The 16855-nt window shown below is 43.2% G+C and overlaps 1 protein-coding gene across 3 annotated transcripts in view; it reads left to right on the forward strand.

The window, feature by feature from the left end:
- Positions 1 to 16855, forward strand: part of ERICH1 (glutamate rich 1) — a 141866-nt gene that overhangs the window by 82953 nt on the left and 42058 nt on the right. For 2 of the 3 annotated variants that reach the window (XM_069235824.1, XM_069235827.1), the window contains exon 6: positions 3345 to 15294. The exons of the other annotated variant lie outside the window; for it this stretch is intronic. In XM_069235824.1, the coding sequence (XP_069091925.1) occupies positions 3345 to 3418 (74 nt within the window). In that variant the 3' untranslated portion in view covers positions 3419 to 15294. Of the gene's footprint in view, positions 1 to 3344; positions 15295 to 16855 lie in introns of those variants that run through there. 3 annotated transcript variants of the gene reach the window in all.

Genomic DNA, 16855 nt, shown 5'->3' on the forward strand with positions numbered 1-16855 from the left:
GTGCATTCCCTCTAGACAGCCACACAAAGGGAGGTAAGGTGTGACGGATGGGCCATCCACAACCTGGTGGACCATCCTTGACACATCTGAATGGGAAAATGGGAAATGTCCTGTGACCACACAAAGGGCTATATATCCCCGTGTAGTGAGTCTGGAGCCAGGGCAGGAAGGGAGAACCTCTGTGCACTTCAAAGACCATTCTTTGAAGTCTCTCCCACTTCAAAGGCATAACTGGCAACTGGGTTAAAGTACTGGACACCGCCAAATCCGTACACTTCTGGACCGGTGAATACTCTGCCAGGAAGAAGGACTGCTATGCTGCTACAAGGACTACTACTCTGCTAGACTGCTGCTCTACAAGGAACTGCTGACCTGCTATCCTCTTGCCTGGGGAAAGAGAACAGGACCTGCACTTCAGCTTGACCCCAGAGTGACTCCAAGGGCTTTTCTGCTGGCCTCCTAATCTGATCCTCCGGGACATAACATGCTCCCCACAACTCCGGACCCATCTTCAACGAGCTCCTGACCCCCAAGAGGCGCCTCTCAGGTCCTGAGTCCCTGGAAGTGGCTTTCCTGCTCCTGAAAGCAAGCTTTTGCGAACTGCACCGCTCATCCAAAGAATCAATGCGAGCTGCTGCAAGGTCATCTCCTTGCACAGCAAGCATTCGCGCTTCTGACCGCAAGGCTCTAGCTCACCTGTCCGCAAGGCCCGGCCAACTCTTCGCACTTGCAGACCACTACAGAGACGCTCTCCTTGCTCCCAGTGAACTTCTTCCCGCCAATTTGAAACCCAATTTTTAACACCAACTTAGTCCTGCCTCTTACTAAAAACACTCCAATCAAAACAAGCATTTGCAATGCAACAGGTCTCTCATTTGCTCGAGTTAGAGCTAATAGCATTGTAACTCCTAACAGGACTATTCTTGCCACACAAATTACAAGAACAAAATCACAGCGCAGTCGCACTATGTAAAATGCAGCGCAGTCGCGCTGAAATTGAAAACAGAAAAATCGAGCGCGATTGCGCTATGTGAACTCCAGCATGGAAAATAAAAAGATAAAGTAGTCCAGAAACCATGCTGAAAACATCGCGCCTCAAATGGTTTCAGTAGTTTACCGGTGCTGTGTAGGTGGGCCAAACACCGGAAGAGGCATGACGTATGCATGCCTTTCACAAATGAAAGCAAGCCGATTTTTAAAAGGCAAGCCCACGAACCAATGAAAGTGACTGTCGTGACATGGGGATGGTTAGAAGCCCAAAGAGAGATTATAGCATGGGACGGAGCGCTTAGCGCTCACCAATAAAAAGGACAGCTGTCTGGGAGGCCGGTTGTGATTCAGAATCTTGGGATGGCAGCACTTGGACTACTTTAGAAGCGGGAGTCGGCCCTTAGACCCTCAGGCCCTGTGATGTGACACATCCTAGCAGAAGCAGTAAGGTAAGACCAGTACCTTATGGGAGAGGTGAGGCAGTTGAGTAGCTCACTGTGTCACAGCATGCACAAGGAAGGTGAGGCAGGCAGTTGATGGGATTGCATGGTGGCAGTTATCCAGGCCACCTGCTCCTGGGAAACATGCCCTGTCCTGGATCAAAAGGTCAGTGCTTCGAAAGGGCCTCACTTACCCTCCCCCAGGGGAGACTTCATATTACAGCAGTAGACCATGGAGAGAAACACAGGTACAAATGCAGCCAGCCATTGAAGGATACAGTTACCAACTGTGAGAAGAATAGAAGAAACGAGGAAGAAGGGAAGGCCCTCTCGATGTCAGCACCCACCCTGAAGCAAGCACATAAAGATATATGGGGGTTATATGTCATGACGACCTCCCTCTATGAAGAGACCAAAATTGCAAGCTCAGAAATTGATAGTTCTGGTAGAGAATTCATATCGCCAGTATTCAGACACTACATTGAGTAGAAGTCAGAGGTGCCCCTGCAGACAAACTAATATAATCTACCATAGCAGAAGTCACAATTTAGCTTGAGATGGAGGGATGAGGTGTGGCAAGGCAGATAATGGAGACTGTGGCCAGTTGAACGAGACGGAAATAGAGTAAAAGAAAATGGGTGTGTCCATGTGAGTATGTGTATGTATATATATATATATATATATTTTTATATATATATATTCAACCAAAGGGTGATTGTGTAGGCCACATTGCTTTGAAGCTAGCTCTCCAGATTCTCAATAATCTGGAGAGAAGCTACAATGAAGATTTTGTAGTTCTAGTTTAACCTTTGGTACAAGTAGTTCACATTTCTGCCTCAGGGAATTGGGGCGAGAGGGAAGTGAGAAGAACATGGTAAAGGCTCAAGTGGATCGACAGTGAAGGTGGCAGGAGACTTTGGAAGCTGTAGGGAAGCCACAAATCTGCTGACAGCACAGCAATTGGAAAAAACTGACCATATCAAATTATACACATTCATCAAATAGATGTGAGGAGCATGGGTACGGCTATGAAGAGGCCATACATATCTTCAGAAACCACAAGTGGGTCCAGGTGGCAGTGTTGCAGGAGACTCAGTTGGAGGCGACTCAGTTGGTGGCATCAGAATTTATACACTGACTGCGGGTGGAGAGTGCAGGTATTGACCCCATGGTTTTCTGTACTATACTGCACTCTACAATATTGTATGACACTACTCCAACACTTCACTCTATAACACTCTACTCCAGTCTACTCTTTGACAGCCTACTTTTCACCACTCAACAGCTCTCCATTCCACTCCACGACACCCCACTCTGTGACACTCCACGCATCTCCACAACACTCTGCAACACTACTTCATGACACTCCACTCTTCCCTGCAGTACTCCACTCTAAGACACTCCACTCCACAACACTCTGCTTTACAACACTCCCCATCTACTCCACAACCTTCCTTTCCACTGTACGCCACTTCACTCTACTCCACTCTGAGACCCTTCACTTCACACCGCTCTCCTCTAATCCACTAAACTTTAGCCATGCTGAACAACAGCTGTGCTGATGTACAATATGGCTAAAACAGATTGACAAAGCCAATATCTCTTGTATAGGCGAGATGTATTGGCTTTGCCAAGGCTTGTTTATTTATTTTATTAAATTGGTTCGATATGTTTGTGTATTGCAGTATAAGTACTTCAAATGCAAAAAGGAAAGAAATGAAGGGTATACGGTGTATTTGTGTTAAAAATGCTCAATGTCACCTATTGTGCTGCTTACCAATAAAACACCAGTGCACTTGCTGTGGAATAACACATTTATTTTGTTTTGTTTTAAAAAAAAATATATATATATATATATATATCTAAGAATGTGCTCTTGACCTTGCAAGTAATGTTGTTGTGTTGTTCTTTCAGAGCACCGCAAGGTACTCTCCTCTCTTTTCAACTACTGGCTTACGGACATTCTACCGGTAAAGGACAGGAAGTAAAGGCTTGAGCATCCATATGTATTTTGTTAAGATTCAATATGAAAACATAAACGCACATGGAAAATACCCGGAAAAGAAAATTAGCTCTTGAATCATAATTTGTTGAATTTCCCGTCATTTTTATGCCTTCTCTTTTTCATTAAGCTCTTTTATTTGAAAGCTGTGTTGTTTTGAAACAGATTCTGTGATGACTGTTAGCTTGCACATTTTTACAATTCATATTGAATGAAATATACATATTTATATTGATAGGAGATGAGTATTCTCTATCCCATTATGCCTGCCCGCTTTTATCCCTGGTTGCACAGAATGTTCGTAGTTACCAGTACTCTCTTTGCTCTGTTCTCAAGGATGTCACTGTTTCAGTTTAAAACATCATGTAGTGTAAATGTTTGTGTTGGGTACAGGTCACTAGTTGATGAAGCAGAGGCACAATTACATGCTACTTTCCTGAGCACAGTATCAAATAACTTCAGAAAATGTAATGGTAAAACTGATACAACGGATTGTCCGCTGTTGTTGCTGTTGACTTTCAAGCCCCATTTTAGACCTAGTTTTTCATTTCAATTTTTATATTTTAATTGATGCATCAGCAGAGTAATATAAGGATGCATGATCTCTTTAATGACGTGGTGCCTACTTCTCTTGCACTACTCATATCCAACCGTCACCAAACCGTTTTTTAAAGATTATTTGTCTATATAATCTATTCTGGTTTTCTTTTAATAAGTACTGCAGTACTCAATAGATATATTTTATTTGTATAGTTATAAATTACAGCTGTACAACAAACTAGGAAATTCCGCATCACTATGAACTGTATGAATTAGAACCAGTAGACCATGAGCTCCAAAACACATGGAGGTAGAGGTTGGGAACCAGGATTTTCTGGAAACAAAATATTTATATATTTTTTTTTACCTGAAAAGAATATTTTTTGTCCATGTAGTGCATAAGACGTTCTTTGTACCAGTATGTGACTACATGTGGCACAATGCCTAAAGACAATGGCTAAATAAGTTTTAATTTGAATCACGTTTTTGACAAAGAAGTTGACCCGGGTAATTCAACATCAAGTATTCAGCAAGTTATGATGTCCTGAATATTGATGCATTAATGGAAACAGTAGAATAGCTCACGATATAATATATGTGCATGTATTTTACCATTACTAGTGTATTTTATTTTTGGTGGATACTTCTAACTGTATGTTCCTCACCTCTTGAAACCCAGGTACCGGACTTGGTCGGGAAACTGTAACGGTTTTCTTGCACCACTAGGTAGCTCTATAGCATTGAAAAAGCTCTGGAATCTGGCCCAAGCATGTCATGCAGCTGCATAAAGCACCACCCTGGTTCACTGATTTCAGTTCCATTTTTCCGCATCCTGGGACTGTAATCAAAAATTCCTCTCCTCTGAGTTCTGAACGTTGCCACTCCTGTGCCAAAGAGATGTCAATATTTGATCTCCACAATGTCCGACTGAGGTGTGTGAGGCCTCGCCATACGTCCTCATACAGTGAAAAATGTAGTCATATACATGTTAAGGACCGAAAGGAGAGAGAGGATAAGCTTTTTATGGCCTGGACCCAGGACCAGTGTCAAGGTAAGCAGCACCACTCAGCTTCTAGGTACTACACAAGGTTTTGTTGAAGTTAGTCTTCGACTGGTACATCCTCCAAGCAAGCTTTGTCCAAGGAGACGTTCTCCAGGATGTCACGTAGATGGAACAGGAGGGAACCTTCGGTCTCTCAACTCCATTGGAGGTCTATAGGTAGATTTTGGCTCCAGCATAGACCTAGAAATCAGAGCTGGTAGGCATCACATCAGTACTTGTTTATGCAATTATGCCAGCTCCACTGCCAGAGCCGGAAGTGCTCTTGGGTTTCCCATATGCTGGCGCTGACCCCCGACCTACTGTGGTCTTCAACCAGGCAATGTTAGATGTTCTCCCCTTGGCATCCTCTGGTGTGCTTTTGCACCCCATGAAGTGTGCATGTCCTCAGACCAGTTCCATGCCAATGTGCCCTGCCATGGTTGTTGCGGTTCTGGCACCTTTGGACCCCAGTTGTCCGCCATCTGTACCATATTCTTTGCAGAGCCCTTGTCGACCGGTATGCCTTTTGGCACTTGTGTAGGTCTTACTCTCAGCAGCTCCGGCACCACTTTCAGATCTGTTTTGTGACCTGACGGATTTTACAAAGGCCAAGTGTATCCATATCAGATCTAACCGAAATACACAAGAGATGATGAAATAGGCATTTTACAGACCCCTGCCTCTTAACAAGTCCTGTAGTTAGGTAGGAAAATGTTCAAACCTCATTCAATCTGATTCAGTAATCCTGTATGGTCTATCATAATAATTATAATAGTAGCAAGGCTAGTCTACTCTTTGTTTTTAATATTTGCGTGTTTTTAATGGTGTATATGACTTTATGTATGAATAGCAGATTTCATTGTATTTTCTTAAAAAATAAATAAATATGACTCTTTTTATGAGAAGGAGCGAGAGGTGTAAATGGTTTTATTGTGGTAGAAGGGTTCACTGTATTATATTATTTAGTGCATCCTAACTAAGCCTAGGGCAGACAATGTTGGGGTTCAAACAGAAGTAAGGTTGCACAAAAGGGAGTTTATTTTGATTGTGGGCTCAAGATCACAGTGTTTGGCCAATGGTGAAGCCACTTGGCCGATTCTCAGAAAGTGCACAGAGATGCCTGTGTTGTTGCCACCTCGTCGACCACAAGTGATGACTTAAACAGGAGGTAGTTCAGCCCATCTTCAACCTCTGGGGCTTCCGTCAGGTAGACTTTTACACTAAATGGGAGGGCATTCAGGGCTTGTGGTTATCCAGTGCTGTATCTTTCATAGATTCACTTGCTTGAATCATTCTCCCTCGTCGAAGTAGGAGTCCCACAGTACCTTAGAAAAGCAGTATGTAAGAATCACATAGGCTATAATGGCAGCAGTCATCAATTGAAGAGCCTATGTATGTCCTTTTGAAGAAAAAAAAAAACTTGACCCATGATTAATCAGGCGCCAGTACCTTTTAAAATACTCCCAAGATAGGTTCCTTCCCTCAGCTCTGCTCAGTGTTTTCCCAAGGAAAATCTTTTCCTTCATCCTAGAGATGTCAAACCATTCTAAACAAAGGCCTTTTTGCCCATCTAGACCCTGTGGCAGGAAAAGACTTCATATTGATGACCCTCGTATGGACTGACTGTACCCTAGGCATCAAGCAAAAGACTGTACAATCTGTCACACTTTCTCATACAAGACTGTGAGGGACAGAGAAGGGAGACTTCTTTTGTGGCTACAGTCGAAGACTAGCTCTTCAAGTGAGGACATTGACAATCCTTCAAGACCCCAGAAAAGGTCAAGATCTGCTGACGAGGGGTATTCTGAGGAGAGCAGGAAGACTGCTAAAACTCACCATAAAGACCCCTCAAAGGAGAAATCACACTTACTTTCCATTGGTTCAGCCTCCACACATCCATTTGCCCCATACTCTAAGAAAAAGGAGACTCATCGTTCTTCTTCCTCTGAGCCGTCAACGTCAAGTCGACGACAACACCACTGTTGATGACTATCACCGCAGTGATGGTAAGCCCCATCTCGTCGACGAGACCATCGTCGTCGCTCACATCATCGACGACGACTATACAAACACCAATATCGTTGATGACAATTGGAGGCTCAGGTCATCCTGAAACATGGATTTGACATCACCACCAATGATGAAAAAAACCTCAGTTGGCAAAGCTGACGTCTGAACCGTCGACGAAGACAGCTTCACCAGCTGCATCTCAAGGGTCACGCTCACCAACGAAAGTACCATCGACAAGACCTCCGACGAAGCCATCAACGAAAACATCAACAAAACCGTCAACGACATCACTGTCAACGGGCGCATCATCGTTGACGGTGCCACCATCGTAGATGCCGCCACCAACGGAACCAGTGTCGACCACAGCACTGTTGACTATGTCAGATGCGCACAGTCCATCAGAATTGCGTGTCAAATATCAGGATGACGAAGATGAATATGATCAGCAAGATTATGAAACTTATTATACTTCTCATAGCAGGCTATATGAACCATACCAATATACTCAGCCACGCAATACCGTTCATATGCCAATGTCTCTCATTCAAGACCTTCAAACCATGCTGCAGGTCTATAAACAAAGGTTTCCGGATTCTACTCTGGACGAAACAGAACAACCTGTGCAACCACACCTTCCTTCTTCGGCTACCCCAAGAAGCTTGCCTAGAATCAATCAATCAAAAAAATGTATAGAGCGCGCTACTCACCCATGGTGCTGAGAGGGGAGGGGAATTAAAAAAGTGGGGGGAGGTAGGGAGGGTCACTGTTCGAACAGCCATGTCTTGAGCCTTTTTCTGAAGAGCAGGAGGTCTTTGGTTTTGTGACTAACACCAACATCTGCAATAGCCGTTCCTCACAAAGATGAAGATACCTCCCTGAAGGAAAGAGAAAAGAAGGGGAGGTTATTACTCCTTAGGACGTCCAAAATGAGTGGGATGATTATCTGGCACCTACACCATCGCCACCCCCTCCTAATCCATTAGATTCTCCACCTGAGGACATCGGAGGGTTCCACAGTTTGATGGACAGAGCTACCATGCATTTCCATCTACCAACATCTGTCTCACATACAGATTTCTTTTTACATGATTTCAGAGAGCAGGCCAGAAAATCCATAAGGGCCATCCCTATAATTGATCATATATTGAATGAGGGAGTTAAAATAATGAAAATTCCAGCCACAGTGTCACCAGTACCAACTCGTTTGGATTAAAAAAATACAAGACTACGGAGGACTCTCAAGCATGCTTAATAGGTCATCCAAAACCAGACTCTGTTGTCTCACAAGCTGCCCAAAGACGCTCCAAGAATCTATCCACCCACAATCTCAGCTCCACCGGACTAGAAGGGGAACAATATCGGAGAGAGATTTTCCTTTATGTCAGCGGTTACTGTTCAGGCAGCAAATACTTTAGCGATATTAGGTCTCAGTGATTGACAAATGTGGTCTGATGTGAGTGCTTACCTTGATCTCAATCTGGAAGCCAAACAACTGAAGGCTAAGAAAATACTCCTGGATGGTGAACACACTTCTGCAAAAATAATTGATTGCACCTTGGACATTGCGTCTACAGGTTTCTGACAACTTGTTGGGGAACCGGTCTTAGGCCGTAAGGGATGGCTGACTCCATCTCTTTTAGACCAGAGATCCAGTCAAGGATTTTAGACATGGCCTATGATGGCGAGAGTTTGTTTGGCAAGCATATAGACAATGCTTTATTGGCAATCAAAATGGACACCAATACTGCTAAGTCTCTGGATTCTCTGTAATATAGAAGATTGCCTTTTCGAGGAGCCAGGGGCAGAGGTTTCATATTCTACAGAGGTGGTTATCAGAGACCACTGTAGCCTCCGTCGCAATTCAGGTCTACCTATCATCAGACCTATTGTCAGCTTCCCACAGCAGCATACTGCAGACATGGAGGCAGGCAGAAACGGCCCTCCCGAGTCGAGATCCTGGCAAACAATGATTTCCAAGGGATACAGGCTTCAATTTCTTCCCCTCATCGAAACAAAGTTGGTGGAAACATCTCGCATTACTTGCATCAATGGAAGATAATAACATCAGACAAGTGGAGTGGATGTTGGACATTGTGTCTTCCGGTCACACCCTGGAGGTTGTGTAGAAACCTTCAAATCATCCTCCGAAGCAGGACATCCACCTCATCTTCACTTACTGAAACAAGAAGCTACTCTAATGCTCTCCAAGGGGACAAGTCCTAGGTTTCTACTCCCAGTTCTTCCTGGTGAGAAAAAAAGAAACTGGGAATGGAGACCAATTTTAGATCTCAGGCAGTTGAACAAGTTTCTGTGCAAACAATCCTACCGGATGATAACTCTCGCAGACATCCTACACCTTCTCAACAGCGGGGATTACATGAAATCGCTGGATCTCCCGGATGCCTATTTTCACATTCCGATTCATCCCAGGCACCACAACTACCTCCACTTTACTGTAGCGGAAACCCATTATCAATTCTGAGTTCTATCTTTCGGGTTGAAATCAGCCCCCAGAATCTTCACAAAATGCCTGGCACCAGTGGTAGCGCAGCTGCGCAAGCAAGGCTTTCATGTCTTCCTCTTTCTGAATGATTGGCTTCTCATAGCACCAACATCACAGCAGGCTTCTGAGGCCAACGCCTTCTTGTCGTTATTCCACAATCTGGGGCTAACAGTGAATCAACAGAAATCATCTCTCATTCCAACATGCAAGATATTATTGGGTGCAAAAATTGATACAGTCAAAAACAAGGCCTATCTCTCAGAAGAACGACAGCAAAGGTTAACCGCCATGGCTCTAGATGTATCCAGAAAAAAGTCAATTTCTGTGAGGCTCTTCAAGTTGCTGCTAAGGATGATCTCTTCATCAATAAATAGTACCACTAGCACGACTAAAAATGAGACTGCTGCAGGAAGAGCTCCAGTGGATTCAGTCGCAATGGTCCTTTGAGGACTTAATCACTGTTACACCAAGGATAATAAAGGCTTTGCATTTCCAAGGGTTTGACATTCCTTATCACAGTTCCAGACTTAATCATTATTATGGACGGTTCTCTCCAGGGCTGGGGCGGTCATCTACACGACATGTGCATTCAGGGAAAGTGACCCGAGAATCTAAAATCGATATGCATCAACCTCTTGTAAATGAAGGTAGCCTTTCTCACACTAAAAGCCTTTCTTCCACGAATTTCAGGTTCATTAGTACTGGTCCGCATGGACAACACAAGCAGCACATACTATATAAACAAACAGGGAGGAACACAATCCCTACCCCTTTCACAAGAAGCTCAACTTCTCTAGGATTGGCTAACATTGAACAAAATGTCTCTCAGGGCAGAACACATGTCTGCCGTCAACAATGCTCTTGCACACACGCTCAGCAGGACAGAAGACAGTTGCCACAAATGGGAGCTGGACCAGTAGGAGGTGAACAAGATCTTCTTGCACTGACATCAACCAGCTCTGGATCGCTTTGCTACAGCGGAGAATACCAAATGCAGTTTTATGCCAGTCGATACCCACTTCTGGGATTGTGGGGGAATGCTCTTTCCATGTGATGGTCTGGGATCTTTGCATACACTTTCCCCCCTTTTCCATTGATTTCCGGGGTTCTTGGAAAATGAAAGCGAAACGCTGTCAGCTCATCTTAATAGCTCCCAGATGGCTCAGACAACACTGGTTCTCAGAGCTGATTCTCTTGTCTGTATCTAAACTTATTCCACTTTCCAAGAAGCGAACACTACTGGTGAAGAACCAAGGACAGATATTTCATCCGGAACCAGCCTCTCTCCAGTTACATGGTATGGCTCCTGAGTTCCTTGAATTCATAAATCTGAATATAGATCAGGAATGTAGAGAGATACTCTCCAGAGCACAAGCCGAATGTACAAACATGACTTATAAACTGAAGTGGAAGAGATTCTGTGCTTGGTGTCACCAAAACAATTTGCATCCATTCCAGGCTTAGCCTGAGCAAATCATACTTCATCTCCTCTTGCTCGCCAAATCCGGGTTCGTCTTTGCTTCCGTGAAGGTTCACCTTTAGGCACTCTCAAGATACCGACATGGTGCAAATAATGTTACTATTTGTTCTGTCAGGCTGATCAAACAGTTTATGAAAGGGTTATTTTGTACTTTCCCTCCTGTGCGACCACCTCCTCCGAAGTGGAATCTCAACATGGTTTTTGCTCAGCTAATGAAATCTCCGTTTGAGCCGATACATAAAGCTGAGCTAAAAATATCTCACATGGAAGGTCTCTACTTTTCTTTCTCTCACCTCTACCAGAAGAGTCAGTGACATACAGGTTTTTACGATTCAGGAACCATTCATGCATTTCACAACTGACTTTGTACTTCTCAGAATAAATCCAAAATGCATCCCAAAGGTTCCATCTCAGTTCCATCTCAACTAACCTATAATCCTGCAAACATTCTTTCCAAACCCAGCTACGCCACCTCTACATTCTGTAGACATCAAACGATGCCTGAAGTCTTATCTCCACCGCACTACGTGGCTACGTAACACAGATAAATTAATAGTTTCCTACAGTCAAGGACTTAAGGGAGCTCTTGTATGGAAACCAACAATAGAACAGTGGATTTCATGAACTATTCAGTTCTGCCACTCTAAAGCTGGCAAATCACTGACCAAGATACCTAAGGCGCATTCCACGAGGGCAGTGTCAACCTCAGCTGCTCTTGCAGGCATATCATTGGATAAGATATGCTGAGCTGCGACATGAAAGACTACCCATTCCTTCACGCAGCACTACTGCCTGGAATCAGCACACCTCGGGGATTCTGCTGTATGACAGGCGGTGCTGCGCCGTCTATTTCTGTAAGGTTAACCTAATTTTTTTACAGTTTTTAATGTAAACGGTTATCAGGTTTCTCTAATGCTTCTAGTGCTTTTGTGGTTCAACAAGGTATTTATATATGAAATATGCTATGTGTGCATAGTTATTGTATTACTTCTAGAGACTATTTTGAACTGTTTTCTATTCACCCACCCTCTACTAAGGGTCGTAATACTTGCTTGAAGTACTGCTTGCTATTCTGATTCAAGCATGTGAATCTATGAAAGATACAATATTGGATAAGAAAACAAGTTACTTAACTGTAACTGCAGTTATCCAGTATTGGTATTTTTCATATACTCACATGTGACCCACCCTTCCCTTTGAGGCTCCCCTTTTACCTCAGTGTGTACTTCACTCTTGTGCTAAAAAATCTGAGGGAGAGAGCCTCTTAGGAGTATTCTAGAGGATGCTGGCGCCTGATTGGTCATGGGTCATGTCTGGTTCTTTATTAAAAAGGACATAGATAGGCTATTCAACTGATGGCTGCTGGCAATATAGCCTATGTGATTCTTACATACTGCTTTTCTAAGGTACCGTGGGGCTCCCACTTCAATGACAGGGATTGATTCAAGCATGTGAATCTATGAAATATGCCAATACTGGATAACTGCAGTTACTGATAAGTAACTTGTTTTTTATGCTTCCTACAGGCTCGATTAAAGAAGTCCTTGGGGGAAGCTTTCTGCCAGAAATGGAACTCCACTACACTTCCTCCGCCCCACCCTCAATTTTCTCTGATTTGATCTTGGGTGCACCAGCTACTCCAGCTACTACTGAGCATATGCTGCTCCAATCTACTTTACCTATTCCTGTGCCTTCCCATTCCTCTTCTGTTCAGAGCAGACCTCCATTTGCAGCAAGAAGGCAAGTCCTGCACCTGAGCCTCTGGCATTCCATCTTCATGCCTAGGGATTGAACAGAGCAATTTGAGTTGCTTCACTCTGCTCACTCGTGGTGAAAGTTAGCCTGTCACTCATCCACAATGCTGGGTGCTAGTCCTGTTTTGTTACCCAGTGCACCAGCGGGGGAGCTGGGGGAGGGAAGGGGGTTGCTCTCCCTCAAGGCAAGCTTAACTGACGTGTTGCATTTTTTCTTTATCACTTGCCAAGCTAGGTCTTCTGTGGACTCAGTTGAAGGCTATTTATCAACACATTTGGTTTTTTACTGTTTACCAGATCAGCCTTTGTTGTTCAAATCACTTATTTTCGTGCAGTTTTTGAATGGGCTGATGTCTTTGTTTCCCCCTTTTTCCTTTGTGATGCCTCATTGGGACCTTAGTTTGGTACTGAAACTTATGTTATGTTCTCCCTTTGAACCCAAACATATTTATACCTTGAGATTTCTGACATTGAAACCTGTTTTTCTCATTTTCATGACATCGGCTAGGTATTTTTGCAAACTGCAGGCCTTCTCGGATTAGGCTCCATTCACTGCATTTTTTCAAGACAATTTGGTCCTGCAGACAAAGGCATCCTTTTTTTTAACCTAAGATAATCACTCCCTTTCATGTAGACCATTGCATTACTTTGTAAGTGTTATACATTGAGCCTCATCCTATCAAATAGGAAGAACAGGTACATTGTTTAAGCCCTCATAGGGCCCTTTGCTTTTACATAGACAGAGCACAGGAGTTTTGGCTAGACAACCAACGTTTTCTGTTTGCTCTGGTTCCAAGAAGGTGATTTAAAAGCAGAGAGTTCTTCGCTTGATCATCCTATGTATAAAGACATGTTATGCTCTTGCCAATATAGACCCTCCAGAGGAAACAGAGCTCATTCTGTCAGCGCGAAGGCTGCCTTTTTGACCCCAGGAAGGATAAATGGTTATTTTCCAGGCGCAACTAGGTCACCGATCCACATTCTCACCAGACATATCATCTGGATTCCGAAGCCCAACGAGGTGGCCATTTTGCCAGGGCTCCTGGCGTGAATGTTTCCATGGGCCAACCGCCTAGGAGGTACTTCTTAGAAATTGAGTCGCGAGATGAGGACTCTGCAGGGGAAGCGTCCATCAAAAGAATAAATTAATTGCCTTTGGTTCTGCTGTTTCTGGTAAGTACTCTATTCACTTGCAGATTCCTCATTGATCCTTCCTCTCTTGCCTTTCTGAGGAATGGTCCTAAGTTTTCATAATATACATTTCATCAGCCTTGTCTTGCCTCCAGGACATGAAAAAATGTTGGGGAACTAATTTCAGTGTGCTGAGGTGGTGCCTTATGCAGCTGCTTGACATCCTGCGCACTGTGGGGAGGGCGTGTTTGTGCCACATAGCAGCACAGGAGAGCTGTTACAGTTTCCACATCCAGTCTGGAAAAATTCAAGAGATGCAGAATCTGCTGGTAGAGTATCCACCATACAAATTGTGATCAAAGATAAGTAACTTGTTTGTATTTCTTTTTTCATGCATTTAGTGATAGGAGTGAACATTATTCCTAAGATAAGTCATGCCAGAATAACAAATGTTCTGTACTAATAGTGAGGGAACATCTGAGCCCTTTAACTGTGTTGCACCCACCACATCGTTTCTAACCTTTTGGCTTTTATGCCACTGGAATTTGTAGTTACCATGAAATCAGAATTCAGAATGATCAAATATTGCAGCAGTAATGTTATCAAATTGAGTTCATCATTGTTGTGACCACTTCATTCAACTTCACTGACTAGTTGGTGGTAGGCACATTTTTTGGATGTATTGTGCCAGTGTTTTTATAAATCTTGTGGAAAAAAGCTATACCATGTGCAACCACTTGGTTCATATTTGTCAATGGAGCTCTAGATTTTCACTGTATTTCACCATTGTCTGTCTCCATCTGGGATCTCTAATATTGTTCCAGGGAAGTTGCCTTTGTAAAGTGCTTCCAACATACATTATATTCCTATGGCTTTTCTGCAGTGTGGATCAGTTTATACTCTTCAATATGAGAACGATTATTCTCTTCAGTATGGATCATCTTTGTATGGACTGTAAATATTGCCTATTGTAACATCAGATTTGGTCACACAAGAGCTCCTTTTCTCTGATGGGGATTGTAAGAAGTTCAACAAATTACTTTATTTTATTTACACCTGCATAATTTTTATTTTGTGATGAAGGAAAGAGGAGAATAAATCTATTAATGGGTTGTTACAATTCATATTTGACAATGCAGAAGTAATTCTTCTCTTCATTTGACCATCATCTGTCTCCAGGTGGGATCTCGCATACTGCTCTGACAAAGAGGCCTGCTTGAAGTGCTACGTACATACATTGTTACATTCCTATGGCTTCTCTCCAGTATGGGTCCTTTTATACCCTCCAGTGTTAAAACTATTGTTCTCTGCAGTGTGGGTGCTCTCTTTGTATGAACTGTAAACAATGTGTAGTGTGACATGGTTTAGTAAAAAGTTTAATAAAATACTTTTATTTTTTAAAGCTGCGTAATTTAAATTTTGAGATTGGAGATCGTGAGAATAAATATGTTAGTGGGTTTTTACAATCTGGAGCCACGCCTCGGCTTTTCACCATCTTTTAGACAAACCTATAAATGACCTAATTGTACGTAACCAGGAAGAGATTGGGTTTCCGAAAACTTCTCTTGTTCCGCCGTTGGTTATCATCTTAGCTCTTGTTGACCCTGTGACCTATGTCACTGAATTTCAGCACAGCTCCTGAATATAAAATAGACTTAAATGTTCGGTTTCATTATACGATTTAAAAAAACGTTTACTGATATAAACAGATTTAATTATACAATGAGGTAGACATTAGAAAAACAAGGTTATTGCTTCAACTGTCAAATTTACCTCTGGAAGGTGTCCTGAGTTGTAGCTCTGTTTCCAGGATCTTGCGTGCAAACAGCCGAATGCAAGAACCAGCACACCCTATAATGGGAACTGTCCTTACTGCATCCCTAGAAATTCAGAATGTTAGTATGTATGTTGTACATGCATCAAGCAGACTTATCGGATCATGCTGTTAAAACTAACATCAGTCTGGGATTTAAAATTAAATGAAAACTTGTAACTTCCCAACTCTTTCCATTGTCCCTGACCCTCATTCCGATGGTCCATCAGGTGTTTCTAACCCCCTTTGTTGATTAGGACGTGTCATTCACATATATAGATAAGGGCATTAGGTCTGCCCACTTTAGCCATTGACTAACTTCACTGTGAGTCACTGCATTCTTCACTTTCCCTAGGAAATCATCCACACATAGTCATTTTTCAATGCTAGGTACAACTATGTCAATGTGTGTGCTGTGTGAGACCAAAAATTGCTTGTATTTTTGTCCAGTTTTTGATGAGGTCATTGCAACTTTCCCCAAAAAATCATGACAAAAGTAAACCTGCATTGACAAGGACAAAAGACTGGCAGCTGATGCCAGACTTATTCCCAATACTTGCTGTCTTTGAAGGGGGGAGCAGACACCTGGTATATAGATGCTCACCAATGGACAAAATGTTTTTGCCCTTAGTTTGTTACTTCCTTCTCCCAGAGGTAGATCAGCTGGTTTGTGTGGCTGGTCTGCTCTGGAGGATAAACGGGTGCTGGGGGGGCAGGTTTGGGGGTGAAGGGGATGGGGTCTGCTAAACACCACTAGACTACCAGGATTAAGTAATTGGACAGTGGATACAGTCCCTTGGCATATGGCCGCTCACCCATGCATATAAAGATTTGCATTAATTTTAGGTTTTGTATGGCTGGGCATGATTTGTTCCCTGGGGGGACAGACCAGCCTTTTTTGACACTGATCTGCCCTGATTTGGGGTGGAGACCACCACTATACCCCAAGGGATGAGTAGTTAATGCCAGTAGACAATTAAAGATTGCTATGAGCAGTGTGAAGGGTGGGCCCCTGTGTGATGGTTGATTCTTTTGCACAATGTTGGGCAAGTAATGTGTGCCCTTGTTTTTCATCTCCTGGAAGGGTAGACTGGCCATTGTTAAGGTCAATGTGCCCTCAATGGTTGTAGAAACCACCAATTTAATACTA

This window comes from Pleurodeles waltl, chromosome 5 (genome assembly GCF_031143425.1).
Source record: "Pleurodeles waltl isolate 20211129_DDA chromosome 5, aPleWal1.hap1.20221129, whole genome shotgun sequence".
NCBI classification, from domain to species: domain Eukaryota; kingdom Metazoa; phylum Chordata; class Amphibia; order Caudata; family Salamandridae; genus Pleurodeles; species Pleurodeles waltl.